The 20,142-nt window shown below is 36.3% G+C and overlaps 4 protein-coding genes across 4 annotated transcripts in view; 3 read left to right on the top strand and 1 right to left on the bottom strand.

Moving 5' to 3' along the window:
* Window positions 1-5,133: 5,133 nt before the first annotated feature.
* LOC128231481 (E3 ubiquitin-protein ligase RNF6-like) overlaps window positions 5,134-20,142 on the top strand; it is a 36,169-nt gene continuing 21,160 nt past the window's right edge. Inside the window, exon 1 of the mRNA XM_052944366.1 lies at window positions 5,134-5,224. The gene's annotated coding sequence lies outside the window, so the exon portion shown is untranslated. The remainder of the gene's footprint in view (window positions 5,225-20,142) is intronic.
* On the top strand, window positions 9,555-10,679 carry LOC128230882 (uncharacterized). The gene has a single exon (XM_052943310.1). It carries the CDS (start codon window positions 9,555-9,557, stop codon window positions 10,677-10,679), a length of 1,125 nt encoding a protein of 374 aa, XP_052799270.1.
* Window positions 11,562-13,012, top strand: LOC128230881 (uncharacterized protein F54H12.2-like). Its single transcript, XM_052943309.1, has 2 exons — window positions 11,562-12,024; window positions 12,156-13,012. The coding sequence occupies exons 1-2, from the start codon at window positions 11,562-11,564 to the stop codon at window positions 13,010-13,012; spliced, it is 1,320 nt and encodes a 439-aa protein (XP_052799269.1).
* On the bottom strand, window positions 13,638-18,490 carry LOC128231480 (uncharacterized). Its single transcript, XM_052944365.1, has 4 exons — window positions 15,023-18,490; window positions 14,723-14,909; window positions 14,490-14,582; window positions 13,638-14,329 (listed from the first exon to the last, which is right to left on the bottom strand). The coding sequence occupies exons 1-4, from the start codon at window positions 18,383-18,385 to the stop codon at window positions 13,719-13,721; spliced, it is 4,254 nt and encodes a 1,417-aa protein (XP_052800325.1). The 5' UTR covers window positions 18,386-18,490; the 3' UTR covers window positions 13,638-13,718.

The raw sequence follows: 20,142 nt of genomic DNA, 5'->3' as shown, positions 1-20,142 counted from the left end.
GGGCAGGGTGCTGCTTAGGGGGCAGGTTGCTGCTTAGGGGGACAGGGTGCTGCTATGGGGGACAGGGTGCTGCTTAGGGGGACAGGATGCTAAGGTAAAAAGGGCACATCGAATCGGGCTATGAAAAACTTTGAAAATAATGAATTGGACAGAAAATGTTACGAATTATGTTTGATTGAAGTCATATTAGGTGACAACTGCAAAACATGCATTCTGTATGTATTTAGGCCTAATCACAATAAAATAAATACCTGACCGTCTGAATCATTAAATTCTATGAAGGCAAAAGGCTGCACATGCTGGTCGCCATGACGGCAAAAGTACGCTACCGAAAAGGGACAGGGTGCAGACCCTTTCTATATCTTTAGCTCAAACCCTAAAATTGTAACATATAGGATGTTACTAAAACTGGTTACCTATTTTAACAATGGGGGCCCTCGTTCGGTCTGATCCTTTGTGGGATGTTTGTTAGAGGTTACATTATACAACCTTGTGTTATAATTTATTGACGAAATGTAATCCCTATATTGGCCGTGAATAACAACAACGGCGTCTTAACTGTATATTCTCTAGCATTATCTTGTACTGTAGGTGAGATCCTCATTACACTGTCAACGATAAAAACAACATTAATCTATCTGTAAAAAGACAACTTTTTGTAGAGATAAAACGAAATACAACTTTTGTTTTTGCAAATGTGCCAGTGAGAGATCATTGGAGATATGCATATTTTAAATAGAAAAAGTTATATTCAAGTGTGCTAGTTCAACGTAAAATATAAATCATGACATTTAAAGTAAAACTTGCAACCTTGGTATTCTGTGTAACTATGTCTTTAGTTTTAAATGATATGTTTGATTTTTTATTTTGATTTTTTTTTTTAAATAGTCTATTTTTCGATGAAATGGAAGTCGTGACAAGTTTTTTTAAAGTTTTATTTATTCTCATGGATCACGCGCAAAAGAGAGATAGCAGACATAATTATGGCAAAACATTAAACAGTAAATAAATAAACTTGGTATACGCAACAAATTATAACAGTAAAACAAAGAAACAAAATAAATACATCATTATCATTATTTAACTCCATAACTTGACATAGAATGTTTAAGAACGATGACAAAATAAGTACTGGAAATTTGGGATTACGCAGATCGATGACGGGCAGCATTAACTCCTTCACACCCTACCCCCTTCGGGTTTTACTTCAAATTCGGGGGTTTTGGTATGACAAAAACTTGGACCTGTCAAAATTTACGCAACTGCGTATTTGCGTACAGTCAGTTACACGCCTGGCCCCAATTTCTTGAAACTTCATAAGACCCTTATAACAGGATTAAGCTAAGTTCACTATTTTTTTCCTTCAATACATTGCGTAATATTTACTTCTTTAAGTGTTTATGCTTTAGATGGAAATTATCATAATGATAATCACAATAAACCATTTTTTATTAATCAAATTCCAATTTAAGAATGTACTTTGGCTTACTTTAGACATCTAAATTTACAAAGAACAGTTTTGGTAAACATGAAAAGTAATCCTCTTATTTCAATTATTAAATTCAAACTCATTATTTTTCCAAGTTAAAATATACTGATCATACAATGAAATGTGTCCATATCAAACGAATGCCCCCTCATGCCGCGTTTCTCAAAAGTGCACGGCCATTATTGTGTCCATGCTTGTCCAAATGTGCATCAAAGTTATAAGTCCCACAACTTTATACCATCAAATACCTTTCTGCAAGATGTCATGAGTTTATGACTAATAATTTTGAAGATATTAGTGCCACAAGTTCAACCAATAAAAAAAAACTTCCAAGTTTTGCTAGTTAAAGGGCTAACATTCTGGCTGCATTGTGTTATAAAAGCCCCTTTTTTGCTTTTTCAAGAACTAAAACTCTGGATATACTATGTGCAGCGAGAAACAAAAACCAAAGGAACATATCGTCATCGCCTGAACAAAACTCCCACAAGGTAATTTGACTCTAGATGATATAATTTCTAGAGTGACACAAGTCATAAAATACCAATTGCTTTCACAAGAACCATAACTCTCGATATACTTTGCGCAACGACATCAAAACGACAACAAACACATGTAAACCTTCATCACCTAAATAACATCCCGCCAATACTATTTTTTTGCTGCTTCAAGGGCCATAACTCTAGTTTTATCAAAAGCAGCGGGAAACGAAACCATAGGTGCACAACTTCATCACCCCATTAGCATTTCCCTTTGGTTTCTTGACTGTAGGTTATAAAGTTTTGAGCGACTCAAGTCCAGAAATGCCATAACGTTCTAATTCAAGGTCCTTAATTCTGGTTTTACTAAGTGCAGCGGGAGACGAAACCAAGGGTGAAAAACTTCATAACCCAAATAACAATTTACCAAGGTTTCTTGACTTTAGGTGAAATTGTTTTTAAAAAAATGAATTTTTGGAGAATCAATGACTACATTTTTACCGCATTGTTGTACATTTGCACCGGATGTGGTCACTTAATCCAAAACGTAGTGGCTACGTTGAACTAATCTTTTTTTTCTTTAATCAGAAACGTAACTTTTTTTCTAACGTTGTTTAAATTTAGTACACAAGTTGAACTTTCTTCCCATAGGTGGTCATGGCGGTTGTAAAACACTAGACATCCGTTTTATTTCGGGCACAAACTGGTCAATTGACTATAGAATATATAAGAATTTCATTTAGTGGTATCTGATCGTATATAGACTTGTACCTTGTGTTCATTTGTTTCAGGTCGATTCGGCCTAGTTATCATTTCGGCCTGGTCCTTTCGGCCTACTTTGTTATCATTAATGTTTGTTTTAACTGGTACTAATCCCCAAGCTAATTGTCCCTAATGGATATTGTTATTGATAATATAAAAAAAAATGAAATACTTGTCGGACATAATGTGAGAGTCAAGACTGTTAGATGCGTTATGTTAGAGTGCCAAATTTACTCTGATTATTATAGAAAACTTGGCAATTACGTTTTTTTTATACATTTAACACAAAACATGTTTCTCAGAACTGAAATATAGGAAATCCGAAATACTGTCATTTTGCTCAAATTATGCTGTTTTCTTTTGTATTTGTTTGATAACAAACAGTCCTCTCAGTAGACTATTTTAACCCTCCAAATGTCTTAATATGTAACAGTATATAATATACGTATATTTTCCGTAAGTCTTAAAACAAGAACTATCGTTATGACTATAAGTGTATAATATTGACGATATCATGCGATTTATTGTTATTTTGAAAATGTTTCCTTCATGTGCGTAAAGTTTTAAATCCGAAAATATACATTCGCTTTTGAGGTTTTTTTTGGACATACTGTTAGTAAAAAAGACAACTCAGTTGATTTGAATTACATTTTTTATTGATTTTAGATAAATGATCTAATAGCATATTACAAATGGTCACAAAAAGAATATTCGTATAGATAAAACGAATTTATCATTGTTAATAATGCAAATCGAAGTATAAACCTGTGCATTTATGATGACTATGATCATTTCTAACTTCTATGTAGGTTATTAGAACAGTGATGCATTTCATTTATTAGTAATACGGATATAAATTCATTGAAATAACTATTAAGGTAGTTATATCAATAATAATTTTGTATAAAACAGGTGATTCTTAGTTCAGAAAGGAAGAAAAACAGTAAAATCCATCGAGTTTTGACATTTGATCTACAAACGTTGTTTTTATTTTACTTTCGTAAGGAAAGTTCATTCATGTTTTGTTTCCCTAAATTTGAGATTGAAGAAGAGACTTAATTTCTACATAACAAAATCCCGATGTTATTTGGAAATAAAAGCATCAAAAGTTTAGACATTTAATTTTTTCTACCAGAATCGTTCATTTCATTCAACGATTAATAATGAACTAATTTAATGTTATATTTGCCTTTATTGTAGTAATTTATCAGTTAAGTTATTTGGTGGTGCATTTTTTTTTATAGTTTCTTATATAAGTTTCGTTTTTAAAGAGGCTGGTATAGAACTAACAAGTGTTAGGTATTTTAGGAAATGTATTGTAGGAAATCCTGTTCCTTAAGTCATCCAGAAGTCTAATTTTGTCGAATTTGTAGCAAGAATTCGACAGTCGTAAATGTGCTCAAATAACGTTACACCTTTCTGATATCATTCCGTAAAAGGAGCGAAAATTTGCATTAGTTGTTTCATTATTATAATTTATTATTATTATTATTATTATTATTATTATTATTATTATTATTATTATTATTATTATCATCTTTATTATTATAATTATTTTCATCATAGTTATTATTTATTGTTTTATGCTTGAAAAATACGTCGTTTTTTTTCAGGAGCAATTGATTTTTTTCATGTTGGTCCAAGTTGGATTAAAGTTTTTGATAATTTCCTCTTTTTTAAATTTGCGTGCATACATTTTTTCCCATCCCTATTATTTTATGCTTTCAAATATCGTTTTATCCATATAGATTTTAGTTAGCACAAAAAAAAATAATTCCGGTTTATTGTACCATGCAAACTAAAAAAACGTGTGTGTTTTTTTGTTAATATCGTTTTCTACATCTGTCAGAAAGTCAGCAAGATGGTCAATCGGAACGCCTCGGCCATTATCCAACAGAAGCTTGCTTGCCGGAGACGGTCGAGTTGTTGATAAGAGTAATGATTGGATATTGTAGTAACCATAAATCATACAAATTAATAAATCTGTTAATAATAACAGAACTAATATGAAAACATATGTTTTATACAGTTGTAATTTTTGTGTATAATCTTGTCTTAATTTAATTTTCTTTCTTGTTTAATTAAGTATTGGCTATAAAAGGTGTACATTTTCTACCGTGTTAAAAATCCATCTATTTCTTTATACTCTGAGAATATTTTATTCGTAGTTGTTATGATTTTTAATCGAATTAAACTACGTGTTTCGAGATAAAGAAATATACACAAACGTTGAAGTAAAAAGTAAATGCACACCGTGACATGTACTGTATAAAAGGTGCGAGAACAAATGTTCAAACAAATAACATACACAAATGATGCTACTTCGTATACATGAATCATTATAATAAATTCCGGGGTAACAAGAAACATACAGAAGGGAAGAGAAGTCATAAAATCTAGGAGTGTGTTTGATTTATCACGTCTGTAAACATGTAAATGTGATTGGTTTAAATTTTGGAGAAATAGTGTTTAGTGTCAAAGCACTGGAATAAATAAGGTAAGCAAATAGTTTCTAATCAGTTGCCACAGATGAAGTTAGCTTTTTGATTGAATTCATCCGCGAGCGAAAAAAACGAAAGGGATAGGTTCCTTTGAATAGCTACAATAAAGAGCCGAACCTTTATTTTTACTTGACCAATATTGAATTCCTGTAGAAACACAATACTGTACGCAATTCATAAATATATATAAAAAATGTTTTTCATACACATGTGTATGAAAATCATTTTTTTGTATTTATAATTCAATGTTTTAGTTAATTTACCCTTCACAATAAAGTTATATTTTATAAATGAATTCTATTTCAAATTCAAAAGTATTTTTGTCATATATAAACCGCTATAGTTTGGATACATGTGCAACGATACACCATTTCCCCAAGGAAAGCGGTACGCGTCTTGATGGTGTATTTATCCAAATGAATTTGTACAACTGAGATGCATGCATATAAAGGTAGCAAAGTATATCTATGGTCAAAGTTTACTTACAATGAAACCCTTTCATCAGGTATATTAATTAATATTCTATAAATGTATCTTTATATTCACTTGAATAATAACAAAAAACAAAAACAAGATTTAACTGATGGCGTTAATGCTTTTCAAAATAAAGTCATATTTCTGAAATGAATTAAATGAATTTTATTTCAATTTAACTAGTATTTATGTCAAAAGCTGCTAGTTTGGACACACGTGGTGAAGATCTATGCCTGTCACAGGTGTGTAACGATCCACTGCCCCCCCCCACCCCCCCCCCCAAAAAAAAAAAAAGAAGAAGAAGAAAAGCGGTTCGCTGCCATGGTGTAACGCCATTGATGTGTTCTAATCCAATGTTTATAGTCCCATTAGTGTATTTGTCGATTTATCTGGTCGCTTCATTTGTGAAAAATCTTTCCTTCGCGTACACATACTCTCTCTGATACTCTGGCTCCTGTAGGTCCTATTGAATAATCACCGTCGAATACAAACTTAGTCATTTTTGTAATTTCATCGTTTATATATATGCGGGTAATTTGAGTTCCTTTCTCCATTGCAGCAGCTCGTTCCTTTTCATTCGCGAAATATATTTCACTATCATTGGTCTTGATCTTTCTCCTGGCTTTCCCAGTCGGTGTGAGATATCATTGCCACTTTCAGTCAGGACCAGTCTTTTTTATCATTCAGAGTGACCACTATAAGTTTAATGTTTCTGTCGGTATTTTATGCTTTTACAGTGTTTTACTTATATATGTTAATACTACATTGTTTCGTCCTGAATACTGCTCCATTCCATTCATTTTATTTGCCTGCATAATAACAGACTCTTCTTGGTCATTATCTGAGGCCTTTTAATCTTTTGCTCAGTATTTTGTTGTTTCAAATTGTCGTTCTCTTTTTGTGTTTCAAACACGCTTGTGAGGTTGATAGAGGACTCGTGGTATAGGTGTCCGCCTCTCAAACAATAGGTTGTTGGTTCGATCAACGCAAGGGGTAGTATTTCAAGGATTCTCAAAATGGACACCAGTACTCGTTTCTACCCAGGAATAGGGAATGATTATATAAGTCTTGTCTCAGATTATCTTTCACTTGGTCTTACATTTTTTTGATGATTTATTTCATAGACCTGTCATTTTTAAGGACGACATTGTTGACCTTTTCACTAAGTTATATATTTTTGTAATGTATTACATTGATGGTTATAAAGAGTGCTTACTTACTTTTAAAAATAATCTATTCTAATTGAAGCAACGTACAGAATTCGCAATTACTCTAAAATATTTACAATGTCAACTGTAAAACATCTAAATTTAGTTCAATCGAATACAATGTACTTGAAATAGAAAGAGAGGTTTAGTCTCAGAATAGTTTATACGGGTTTAGCTAAAGAGTTATGAATGGGTGCTGCACTCTGGGATGGGCACCCTTCTGGGTGCTGCATTCTGGGATGGGCACCCTTCTGGGTGCTGCACTCTGGGATGGGCACCCTTCTGGGTGCTGCACTCTGGGATGGGCACCCTTCTGGGTGCTGCACTCTGGGATGGGCACCCTTCTGGGTGCTGCACTCTGGGATGGGCACCCTTCTGGGTGCTGCACTCTGGGATGGGCACCCTTCTGCATTCATAGAATTGAATACTTCTTTTGTTTTGATTAAAACTTAAAAAACGATACAAAAATGACATTATTACTTCAATTAATCACAATAACTTACAGATGCAAAATGTTCAAATTATTTTCAGCCCGACACAATGTGCCCTTTTCCCCTAGCTCACTGTCCCTTTCCTGCAGCACCATGTCATTTTCGAAACCTGGCTACAATCCTTATTATAATTTTAATAATCATTATTTCTTTTCACTTCTTCACGTTATATATACATTTCGGTGAAGTGTTTACTAATACTACGGGCCAGATTTAGTGTTAAAAACTTAAAATCGGTTATTATTACTTATAAAGTAAGAATGCTTCAATAATGTTATGGTGTATATTTCATCTAGATAGAAAATTCTGATCATCACTAAACCATCCAACCTGCTCTGTTCAGAGTTTTGTTCGATTTGGACCGCATACACATGTGAAATATTAAGTTGATATATATTATAATAAGGCTGTTAAGGCCAAAATGGCAATATAAACCATGGCACCCAATGTACCATGCTGTTAATACTTGTAACACACATGTTCACCAAGCAGCATTAGATAACATTCTTGTGTAGCATTAAGCTTATAAGTGACATTGTGCTAATAAGTGTTTTAGGTCTTATGGCATTGTGCTAATGGGTGTGATATGTCTTATGACATTTTGCTAAAGGAGATGATATGTCTTAGGGCATTATGCTTATAAGTGTGATATGCCCTATTGCATTGTGCCAATGAGTGTGATATGTCTTATGATATGGTGCTAATGAGTGGGATATGTCTTATGGGATTGTGCTAATGAGTGGGATATGTCTTATGGGATTGTGGTAATGAGTGGGATATGTCTTATGGCATTGTGGTAATGAGTGTGATATGTCTTATGGCATTGTGTTAATGAGTGTGATTTGTCTTATGATATTGTGCTAATGAGTGTGATATGTCTTATGGGATTGTGCTAATGAGTGTGATATGTCTTATGGGATTGTACTAATGAGTGGGATATGTCTTATGGGATTGTGCTAATGAGTGGGATATGTCTTATGGGATTGTGCTAATGAGTGTGATATGTCTTATGGCATCGTGCCGATTGTTCTGATATTTAACGGTCTTTTTTTAAAGCAACTTAGAGCTACTAAAATACATAAAGCTACTTTCATACATATGTTGAGGTGTTTCAGAGATCTGTACTTTCTCCATTCAATGTACATTGTATGTTTATATGCTATGAACATTGTATAATGCTTTACGCAATAAACTCATATTGTATCGTATCGGCTAAACTGTTATGCACTAAAATGAAATAAATTGACAAGTACTGAGAACTGCTAAGAGCTACTATCAACTACTAAGAGATACTTAAAAAGCACTTTAAAATGTAATAATGTTATGAAATAAATTATTATGACAAAAGTAAAAATTCAGAACGGAAGTTTATTTTCAAGTTGTTTTTGCGTATTTATTGACAATCTGTTCTCCGGAATCTTCGATGACATATAATGTCTTTGCAGGTTGTTTATGGGTATTGATAAAGGCAGAGTTTCTTTTATGACATTTATAAAGGCAAACACCGCGTTAAAGGCTTCAAGTTAATAACTTACTAGTAGTTAGATTTGAAGCTGGAAATATATGGAAACCAGCTAGAGTGATTAGAATACACATTGGCCACTCTTTTGTAATTCAAACATTGTGTTTCTTATCCATTATACCGCATTAGAGAACATCGGTTACTCGAACGAATGGGAAACAAAACATAGGCAAGTAGTTAGAAATTGATGGGAGTAGGATTCCCCAGGGGAAGTTTTACTCATAGAAATTGATGGGAGTAGGATTCCCCAGGGGAAGTTTTGCTCTTCAACGAAAATTGTGTCCTTGGAAGCGGGAAGACTCGTATTGTATACTGTGATGGTCCTTTACGATATAAGTAAAAGAATTGACAATAATGCCAGTGTGTATAAGTAAACGTGAATGAAAATTGTTGTAGAACGATATTGTTCTTTATAGTATAAGGGAAACAACTGCTATACTACACGTCGTGGAAATACGGAGAAGCGTTATTCTTCTTAATCACCGTTGCTGGGTTGCGTTAATACTTTAAATTAGTACTTGGTGTCGCTAATTACTGATCGTTTGTTTATATTTAAAGGCCAGGATTATAAAGACACTTTTTGTAGCTAAATGCTCATTCGATGTCAGACCAGTACCCTAATAACATTATCATGGATAATAAAGAGAAAGAAGACATTTTAGAGAGATATTATTTTGATGAGAAAAATCCCGCTGCTTACGCGGGTGCGCAAAAACTGTTTCGTGTTCTTGATGATAAATATCCTGGAATATTTTCTGTTTCCTACGTAAAGCAATGGTTAAACGATCAGGACGCTTACTCGCTTCAGAAACCGAGACGACACAAATTTAAGAAAGCGAATGTGCGAGTGACGGCTATCGGCGAGCAGCTGGACATTGATCTTTTGTCGATGTTTAACATAGCTGATGAGAATGATGGTGTACGTTATTTGCTTTGCGCCATCGACATTCTGTCCAGGAAACTGTGGGTGAAACCATTGAAAAACAAAACGGCAAAGGAAGTTTTAAACGCTACCAAGGACATGATGATTGACATTTCTCCGATAGAAATCCGCAAGGTTCGAGCGGATAAAGGTAGCGAGTTTTCTAATCAATGGTTTAGGAAATACATGAAGAATTTGAACATACATTTTTTCACCACAAACAACTCCCCGAAAAGTAATTTTGTAGAGCGAGTTCAAAGGACTCTAAAAGAGAGATTGTATAGAATGATGAGACACAAGAGAACTTATCGATATATCGATGATCTTCAAAATGTGGTCGTGAGTTACAATACAACTCCTCATCGAGGTTTGCACGGTTTAGCCCCTAATGATGTCAACAAAAGCAACGAAGCCGATGTGTGGGCGAAAATGTATTTGAAGAAGTCAAACAAGCCAATCGCCAAACCTAATTTTCACTTTAAAAACGGTGATCTCGTTCGCATTAGCTTCACTAAACAGCCCTTTCAGCGTGCCTATCAGGAACAGTACACCACGGAGGTGTTTAAAGTGTCAGGTCGAATTCTTAAGCAAGCCATTCCCATGTACAAACTGAAAGATTTAAAAGGTGATCGCATTCAAGGTTTGTTTTATACCGCTGAACTGCAGAAGGTGAACAAAGACGAAAACAGTTTATGGTTTATCGAGAGTATACTGAAGAAACGAAAAAGGAACAGAAGACGTGAATATTTTGTTAAATGGCAAGGGTTCCCCAAAACGTTCAATAGTTGGGTAGATGCTGATGATGTTGAGGACGTTGCGTGGAACACCAAATAATCATCATGGATAGATATTTGTACATTAGAAGCGACGAAAGTAACGCTTATTTTTCGGATAACCAAGTGTATCGATTTAAAGTGCATCTGAGTGTACCATTGAGCTTGCACGGCAATTGGAAAGTGGCACTGACTGAGTTGTTTGCTTCCGAGGAATCTAAATTGAAAACGGCGAATGAAGCTTTATACGTTTACTCAGACCTTTGTAAAGAAAGCATAGTCCACGGATCTGAACAACCGCTGTTACGACGGTTGGAGAAAAACAATAAAAGAGGCTGGGACTATATTTTGGATACGCCTTATTACGTACCAGTAAAAAGGACAGAGGTGAGAGAATTTCTGATTTATATTAAATCGGAGAGCGGCACCTTCGCGACAGAGTTGAAACAGCCGGTGTACCTGACGCTTCATTTAAAGCAGTATCCATTCTTGTGAGAAGAAAAAATGACATTATATGTTCCTAATCCACAAAAGTGGGTTGATTTCTTTGATCGCGTTAGCAGCGGTAAAACGTCTTTGAATCAATCCGGAGGTGGGCGGCGTTTATCAGTCATACCAGTGGACTACTTAAAAGCGGTAGACGATAAAACTTACCCTATAAAAGCTGTCTTACCGGCGGAGCAAACGACAGCGCAAGCGAAGTCGGAGCTTGAAAGACAGGATATAAATCCGGCTAGTGTCGTGGATATGCTTCAGTCTAGCACAGGACAGCAACGACGCGGGACTAAACGCAAAAACAGCAACAAAAAGTCTCACAAAGGAACCAAGCGTCATCGCGGAGGTGGTAAGAAAAAAACGTATAAAACGAAGAAAACCTCGAGAAAGGGGTGTAAAAAGTTGAAAGGCAGCCGAAAAAAGGATATATTTGAAATTAGTTAAAAATATGTCGGTGTTGAATGAAAGTAAATTTAAAGAAGGACTCGTGTCGGAGCTGGCTTTATTCGATCTTCCGAGCACACAAACGAGTGTAACTAACATTTATGATGAGGAAATTCGACCTATGTCGCAGGCCTCTAGCGACGGTCCTTTTGAGTTCAGAATTAGCGGTCAGAACTCCATGGACTATTTGGATTTGAAAAATTCAAGGATATTTGTGAAGGTAAAAGTTACAAAGGCGGATGGAAGTGCCATCGGAGAGAAGGCGGACAATAAGGTCGCGCCTGCCAATATGTTTCTTCAGGCGTTGTTTTCCACCGTGGAAGTCACGCTTCAAAACAAGGCCACCATTACGTGCAACTACAACCCATACAGAGCCTACATACCAACTATACTGAAGTATGGGCGGGATGCTGCTGATAGCCAGCTTACCACACAGTGCTTTATCATGGACGATGCAGACTCTCCTGGTAATTTTGTTTATATCATAATGCCTTGACAAATAAATACTACGTTGTTTTTATTTGTTTGTTTTAAAATTATATCCTTTTCGATATCTCGCATTAAAATGTTATCTTTTTTTTTTGTTTTGTTTTTGCAGGAGTTGTCGATCCTAATGGTACTAACAACGGACTTTTTCTGAGGAACAAATTAATAGCCCAGTCCGCGTCGCTAGATATGCAAGGATGTATATTCCACGATCTGTTCGATATGAATAGATTCCTGTTGAACGAGGTTGACCTGAAAATCAAGCTTTATAGGAGTCCAATAGAGTTTTGTCTGTGTGCGGCAGATGCGGTACCCTATCAGTTGGTCATTGAAGACATTTACATTCTCGCGCGAAAGATCCGGGTGAATCCCGCTGTCATTTTCGGTCATTCCAAGATACTAGAGAAGCAAAATGCTCTTTACCCCTACAATAAGGTGGAGGTGAAATCAGTCAGTATTGCATCAGGTTCCACCACGTACAGTTGGGATAATATGTACCAAGGCAGACGTCCCAACAAGTTAATCGTGGGGTTCGTGAAAAGTAAGGCAGTGAGCGGGGATATTAGTACTAACCCGTTTAATTTTGAGAACTGCTCCATTCAGCAAATCACTGTGTATTGCGACGGTCTTCCCGTCGGATCTAACCCGCTTAAGCTGGACTTTAGTGCTTCTGGCACCTCCACCATACGTGCCTACACCAACTTGCTTTTATCTAGCGGGAAGTGGAGGCAAGATGAAGGCAACCAGTTAGATAGAACTCACTTTATTGGCGGTTCTACGTTGTTCGTGTTTGAACTAGAGCCTGATTTCTCCCATCACGGAGAGTATTTGTCACTAACAAAATCTGGGAATGTACGACTAGACGTCGTCTTTAAGAATCCGTTATCAGAGCCTATGAGCTGCATCGTGTACAGCGAGGGTCCCGGCTATTTCGAAGTGAACAAGGAGCGAGATATAATTTTGTCGTAATGGAAACATCCCAACTGACATGTATGATCGATTGTGACCCCGTGTTAACAAAACGAGTGATTGGCGTTTTTCCTGCCGATAGACTACCGCTTGAACTTCCAAAGACTCCTTTCGGATTTATTGCCAATACGGACATTCACAGCAAACATGGTCAACATTGGTGCGGATTTTTTTGCGACGGTTTCGGGCATGTGGACTTTTTGGATACCTATGGTAGAACGCCCGGTCAGAATAGTTCGTATTTTCAACATTGGCTACGTATCAAAGCTAGCAAAGTACACACCAACCGTATTCAATTACAAAGTGATCATTCTAATGTGTGCGGACTATACTGTATCTTGTTTTTGCGTCAAAGACTACTCGGATACACCTATCAAACATTTTTAAACATGTTTGATGTTTCGGCTGTAGATTGCAATGATACATTTATAGCTGATACCATGTTTAACGCTTATCCATTATGTCTAGTGAATGAGTGGAATAATCATAATCAGATATGCGCTTCTTTATTGCCATGCTTGTAAAACTCATACGTTATGCATATTGTAATCAATAAATGAATAAAATATATGTTATTGTTTGCGTTTTTACTTCATTCATGAGACATGTAATAAAAACAAAACTATATGTTGTATATATTTATTTCACTTTGTATAAATGAAGAATGGCATACACATATACTATATTTTACATAAAACATTATAGGTCACAATTTTCTGCAAGGAGTGAGTTTAAAGTCATTAATGTTAAAACTGTGTTCAACACCAATCGAGTATCTTTTTGAAAGATCCTTTTCAGATACGATTGTAAATGTCATTGCCTCCTGCGTTTCCATCACATCTTCTGCATTAGGTTCAGTAGCGACTTTGTAATGTCCGTAAGCATAACTTTCTACTGCGTTTTTTAGAAATCTTTTATCATCGAATGCAGAGAGCCCCGTTTTTTGAATCGTTTCACCGAGTAATGCATGTCTGTGACTTCTAAGAGAGGACATGGACGAGATCCTGCTAGTTTCATCGAATAAAGTATTTTTGTAACAGTCATGTTTTAACTCTTTTTTTACCGTTACCTTAGTAATGCCTTTGGCTCTCTTAAAATCTTTATCGTTACATCGAAAGCTATACATTTTTGATCTAAGTCCCACAAATTCAGTAATGGGGCTTCCGTTGGTTTCGTCTTTCATTTTTCCTAGCACTTTTTTATTGAGATCACTTTGAAGAAAATGCCCCTCCGGGTAGTCAGAGGTGTCGAAGTACTCCATTGAAGCGTTCATGTCTTCGTATATATCGTCTGTATCGCAAGAAAACAGGAGGCTATCTAAAAAAACAACAAAAAAACACCAATCAGTTGAATTATTGAATGAGTTAGTTATCCGAAATGTAGTACTTTCCACACTTGTTTTTACGCTTTACTTGTTTTGGTGTAGTTAAAAGATAACAACTATAGATCGGTTTATAACAAAGAGTATACGTTTTACCTGTATCCGTCATTTGTAGTTGTGTCGAGGCGTTGTTGTACTTCGTTTTGATATAATTGTACCAAAAGTCGTACATCAGACATTTGCTCAGATCTGAAGCGGAGAATCATAATACAGATAGAAGTAGTAATGATAAAATTGAAAGACAAAGCGGCGACATTGTATGTTTTTAAGATAGTAATCTTCAACAATGACAACAAAAGAAAAATGTATTCATAAACGAAACACCATACCTAATACACTCATGCCACAAAAAATAGGTTTACATAAGCTGACTTTTGTCCTGTACAGTTCCACCGCAACCAAGTCTTCATTGAAGATGGTAGTATTTTTGTAGGCCGGTTTGGCAGTGACTTTTTGAAGTCTACCTTCTGTATGTACCAATTCAATATTCTTGTGGAGTCTCACGTTTTCCATGGTCTGAAAGGGTTTGAAAATAGTTATAGATTCTTCATTCACGCGGAATGTTTAACAGAAAAATAGCATAGCAGAGATGATTATAAAAAGTAAAATATATCTAATGAAAGACTTACCTTTCCAAACACGGATACATTCATCAGTTTGTAGAAATTTTTCTGGAATGCGGACGTGGCTATCTTACGCATTTCCGTGTTTTGATCAATGTAGGTCTTCATCCACGGTTCTTGTTTGAATTTGAGAATTCTATGAACGGCTTTGAGTTCCATGCCTAGTCTGATGTATAACTGTAGGTTTCTGTAATGCAAGACGTAATGATCTTTGTCTTCTAATGTGGTCAACAATTTCTCCACTTTACCGCGGTTTGGTAGAGGGTCCTTCTCAGATAATCCGTGCAGCTTTCTGAGCAGTTGTCTCGCATACGGGGAGAGCTCTTCGTTCGAAATAGCTCTTCGCACGGGGGCTAAAGGTAGGCAGTTATGACTATCGTGAAGACTTTCAGGGTAATGTAACGACACCTCTAGAATGTAACCCGTGTCACCTGCTTCCGGAATAGACATGACATCAAATGCCTCAATGTATTTCTGGTTCATGAACACAAAGTCACGTAGTGGAAGAGGTTGCACCATAGCCCAACCGTAGAGATTGTTTGCGTCTAGGTACTGTAGAAATGTCGTAGGTTGTAAAGGGTCGTACTCTCGCACATATTTGTTGTTTGCCTTTTTATAGCGATTTGATATCTGAGACACACCTCCGCGAATGCCGGCCTCTATCATCAATATTTTATCGATGTCCGTCAGCAACTCTAACTTAACGTCTGTCATTTTCAGACAAGCTGACCAAGATAGACCGGGTGAAGTGTAGAAATGACATGGATCTAGCTCGTACTGTTGTAAACACAGCTTTCTAAATGACTCAAATACATCGCTCAGTAACACCACATCAGTTTTCAGATACAGATCATGATACTCTCCTAACGAACGCATGTTGAACGTCTGAAACACGGTGCGCGCGTGTTCATAATCTTCATTCGAAATATGTTCTTTTTTGATTGTTGAATAGAATTGATCTTTAGACGGTAATTCTGACTCATCAAATTTATCGAAGGAGTCCATGTATTCGTACGGATAAACGCCCTTTCGAAGGAGTAGGTGAGCATGTGTTTCGCTTTCAGACAGCAAATGTGTGAAGGCTGGCAATCCATCTTGAGCTAGATTTTCGACCAAACTTTCTAATGAAGCGGGAAGGAACTGGAAACTGTCTATAAATCTCAGTCTATCTAGTGAAAAACTGACATATCGCTCGGTATTTTGAGCGATACATTTCAATGGATAGTCTTTGAAAAGACCGAGATTTTCGCAGAGAATGTGGGCATCAAAATTTTTCAGGTTATGAAATACGACGGGGATAAACTTTGCTTGTTTACAACTGAGATTACAGCTGTTACAGGCTGGTCCAATGATCTCCCCAGTGAGATGGTTATGATGTCTCACTATCCTATTGTAGGTCTTGTCGTAAGACGTGAATCGTGTTTTGCAGATACAACAATGAGTAGCATTTTCAATAAGATCATTATGTTCTTCAGTAATCTGCATGGGTTCAATAGTGGAAAGAATCTCTTGTATATCTTCTTGCTCTTTTAATAACGATTCGATGAATTTCTTACCAGCGTCTTCACCCCTATAAATCACAGAAGGTTTGGTGTATTGTTTATCTTCGCACACAACTTTATAACCGAAACCGCAGACCTCGAGTTTGCTCGTCGCTGTGGTAGCAGACTGTTCAGGATTTGGTGAGCAAGTGTGTAGTTTTCTGTTGATGGTTTCAAAATCGGCGTATATCACGAAAGGGACTGTCAATGTCTTTTCATAATCTTTAAATTCAAGAATATCGTTCTGACCGGCAATGGGAAGTTCTACCCTTTGGGCTTCATGCGTTGAACAATACTGCTCATGTTCTTGTAGTGACCTTTCCTTGCTAAATCCGTGTAGGCAGTAAGAGCAAAAATATAGTTGGTTGTTATGCGTCTTTGTGCGAGACAGAAAGCGGTTTAGATTGGTAATCAAACAATAGTGCGATTTTTCCTCGTGCATCAGCCACAATAAATTGACATGGTGCAAGCGATGGCGTTGCTCGGTGATTCTTAATGGAACGATTGACTCGTCCTCATAGGCAAAGACATTGATCGATATATGTTCATTTTGGCGTTCCACTTTCCGTATTTGCGATAAGGTGACGGGAAAGCTGATGCCAGACATATTTACTTCGTATTCGTATTGATAGTAATGTTCCACGCGTTCCGGTTCAATCGCTGTCGGATGTAATGACGCTATTAGGCAGTATAGAAAACACTTATCATCCTGGTTTTGAATATTTAATAGACTTCGACTCTTTGACAGCGATCTCGGTAAGGGTATATATGCGGAGCCCTTGACGGGTTTGTACACCACAGTATGGATTTCTAGTTTCAACACTTTTTTGATATACCACCCCGAGCCTTCACGAATGAATTTTTCCAGACTCTCAAACATTTTCTGCATCGCCTCATTTAAATCGTGTTCGTCTATATCATCCGCCGACAATGTTCTATAAGTTCGACTTCTAAAATATGACGCTGTCACTACAATGTCTGAACCATCGTCGCGCTGCATTTCTACTTGCACGCATAGATTCCATTTAATACCTCCTAATGCGCGCGCGCGAGACTGTAGATAGGCCATGACTCTGTCTCTGTTATTAGCGAAAAATGTCAACACATCGTATCTTTCGTTTCCTCTGGGTTGCAAATATCTGTTTATCACTCCATTTCTTAAAGCCGATTCCTCATTTTGTTGATTCAAATCAACGTCATTGTCCTCATTATCATTTTCTTTTTCATCGTCATTATTGCGTTCACCATTATCTTCTTTCTCTATACTAGCATCAGACCCATCGACAAGTTGCTTTACACTTTGCTGATCGTATGGTTCGTCAACATTTAATGCAGCGGGGGTTGTCGCTCTTCGACCGCCTTGTTGATTTAAAGGATGGTTCTGACTTACATGATGAAATAATTCATCATAATTTTGAAATTCTCGTTCGCAATGTCGACACGAAAACTGAGTTGTGCACCTTCTCGGAGTTCGTTGATGTACCTTTGCCTTATGTCGATTGAGATTATATTCTCTCCCGAACGTTTTATTGCATAATGTACATGAAAACGAGGCAGATGTTTGTCTTTGTGGACGGTGTAATCCGTGAACCTTTTTCTGATGATTGCGCAGTTTTTCTAAGCGCGCATACGATTTATCGCATTGTTCACACTTGCGTTTGATCATATGACTCTGCATATGCTGTCGCCGTGCTCTTATAGTTTTGTAGTGTTTAGAACATATAACACATTTGAATCCTTTGTCTTTCTTTTTAAAATTCTGACTCTCTCTACGATTTAATTCCTCGTCACTATCATCCGATAAAGTATCACTCTGTTTCTTTTCCATTTTTGTTTACTTTTTCAACGAAATATTCAAAAAAAAAAAATATCCAAAATGTTTGAAGGTAAAGTAAAGTGTTTTAAGCTTTCACAACGAAACTGTCTTCTTCGACTGCCTCCATCGTACTGAAATATTCGTAATTTAAAACCGAGTATAATATAAAAACATCAACAATTTTTATAATTAACATCACCGGGAGGTGTGTCACGTCCTCTATATAATCAACACTTTTAATTAAAATCACCGAGATGTGCTTTTCATGACTGAAAGTTGAGAATTAAATGTCAGTTTTATGTGATGGATCATTAAATATGTATGAGAAAATTCGTAACCACACCTAGAGCTATTCAACATTTTATTTTTTTAATTAAAATCACCGGGAGTTGTGTCTTGTATTTCTTTTCATGATGGAAGCTCGATAATTAAACCTGTCAGTTTTATTTGAAAGATCATTTATTATGTATGAGAACATTCGTAACCACACCTAGAGCTATTCAACATTTTTAATTTTTAGATTAAAAATCACCGAGAGGTACGTCTCCTATTTCTTTTTCATGTCATTAAACCTATTCAACGAATCTGAAATGGCATTTATAATTCATAAGATCATGCACCGAATAAAAGTACCTTTAAATGGTGTAGTTAATCCAACGTTGTTTGACATTCTTTCCATCTCCCTTTGATTGTATACGCCTTCTCTCGTTCAAGCGCTTCTTGGCACCCTTTTCCTTTTTAACATTCGAATGTGTTAACCTCCTCCTATCGAAATGCATTTCTGAGAATGGTTTACGCACATATAGATTTGGTTTTTCTACATCGGCGTTTTCTTCGTGTTTAACTTCGCTATCATCCGTAGATGTTTTTTCTAAGCCAGACACGGACGAATGTTCGTCTCTTTTATCCGCGTTTTTATCACTGACAATATCATTAGCAACCGAGGATGTTTCGTTTCTATCTCGCAGACTGCCACCTCTTTGTTCAGATTCAAGCTTAAGTAAATGATCGTATTTACTTTTCGGCACCACAACCATTTCACGAGCCATCCTTCTTTCACAACAACTTGCTTTTGATGGTGTTGATAAATGGTAAAATATATTTGAAATACTTTAAAAGCAATTCCTTTCTCTTTTTCAACGAAATGCTTTTGCTTATAAACTGCCGAATAACAGTTTTATGTTTTGCCAACTGTTTTTTGTCTTTATCTGCCAGAGGATGATAACCTAGCATCAAATTATACACAATTTGTACAATAGCGTTTAACTGCGACTTGTCTATCGCTCTTAATAACACCTTTTTCTGTTTGATAGAAGTATTGAGAAGTAGACGTAAAAAATCCTTTTCCTTTTTAATTAACTGACTCATGTTGTCACACTCTCAGGTTGATACACTATCATTAACTGCCCGGGTAAAACGTTCGTTCGAAGTTTATATAATGAGTCGGAATGCGGAGAAAGATCGACCAGAAGATACCTGTATTTCTCGGCAGTGGCTTTCTTGTACGCATCCATAAAGTATTTGATCTGACCGGGAAAGATTTGTCGACCTAGCGTCTGTATTTGTAATTCATCTCGATTGTTTTTAAATAAAAAGAAATAGTGCGTGTTTAGACTAATGGTACGAAATTCGCGTCCAGGACAAAACGCATTTTGGCAAATGAGAAAGCAAAAGAACTTGAAATGATGCGCATATTTGCAATAGATGTCTACGACGGCTTTAGATTTCGCGCTTTCAATCATCAAGTCGTCAATCACCAAGATCTTTTC

The sequence above is a fragment of the Mya arenaria genome, chromosome 4, assembly GCF_026914265.1.
Source record: "Mya arenaria isolate MELC-2E11 chromosome 4, ASM2691426v1".
NCBI lineage: Eukaryota > Metazoa > Mollusca > Bivalvia > Myida > Myidae > Mya > Mya arenaria.
Note: the sequence above shows the minus strand (reverse complement) of the source record. Positions and strands in the feature narration are given on the sequence as shown.

Coding starts and splice junctions, on each gene's coding strand:
- LOC128230882 (XM_052943310.1), top strand. CDS start 9,555: ATGGATAATAAAGAGAAAGAAGACATTTTAGAGAGATATTATTTTGAT.
- LOC128230881 (XM_052943309.1), top strand. CDS start 11,562: ATGTCGGTGTTGAATGAAAGTAAATTTAAAGAAGGACTCGTGTCGGAG. Junction 12,025..12,155: donor GGACGATGCAGACTCTCCTG/GTAATTTTGTTT, acceptor TTGTTTTTGCAG/GAGTTGTCGATCCTAATGGT.
- LOC128231480 (XM_052944365.1), bottom strand. CDS start 18,385: ATGGAAAAGAAACAGAGTGATACTTTATCGGATGATAGTGACGAGGAA. Junction 14,910..15,022: donor ATGTATCCGTGTTTGGAAAG/GTAAGTCTTTCA, acceptor AAACCCTTTCAG/ACCATGGAAAACGTGAGACT. Junction 14,583..14,722: donor TTGTGGCATGAGTGTATTAG/GTATGGTGTTTC, acceptor TCTCCGCTTCAG/ATCTGAGCAAATGTCTGATG.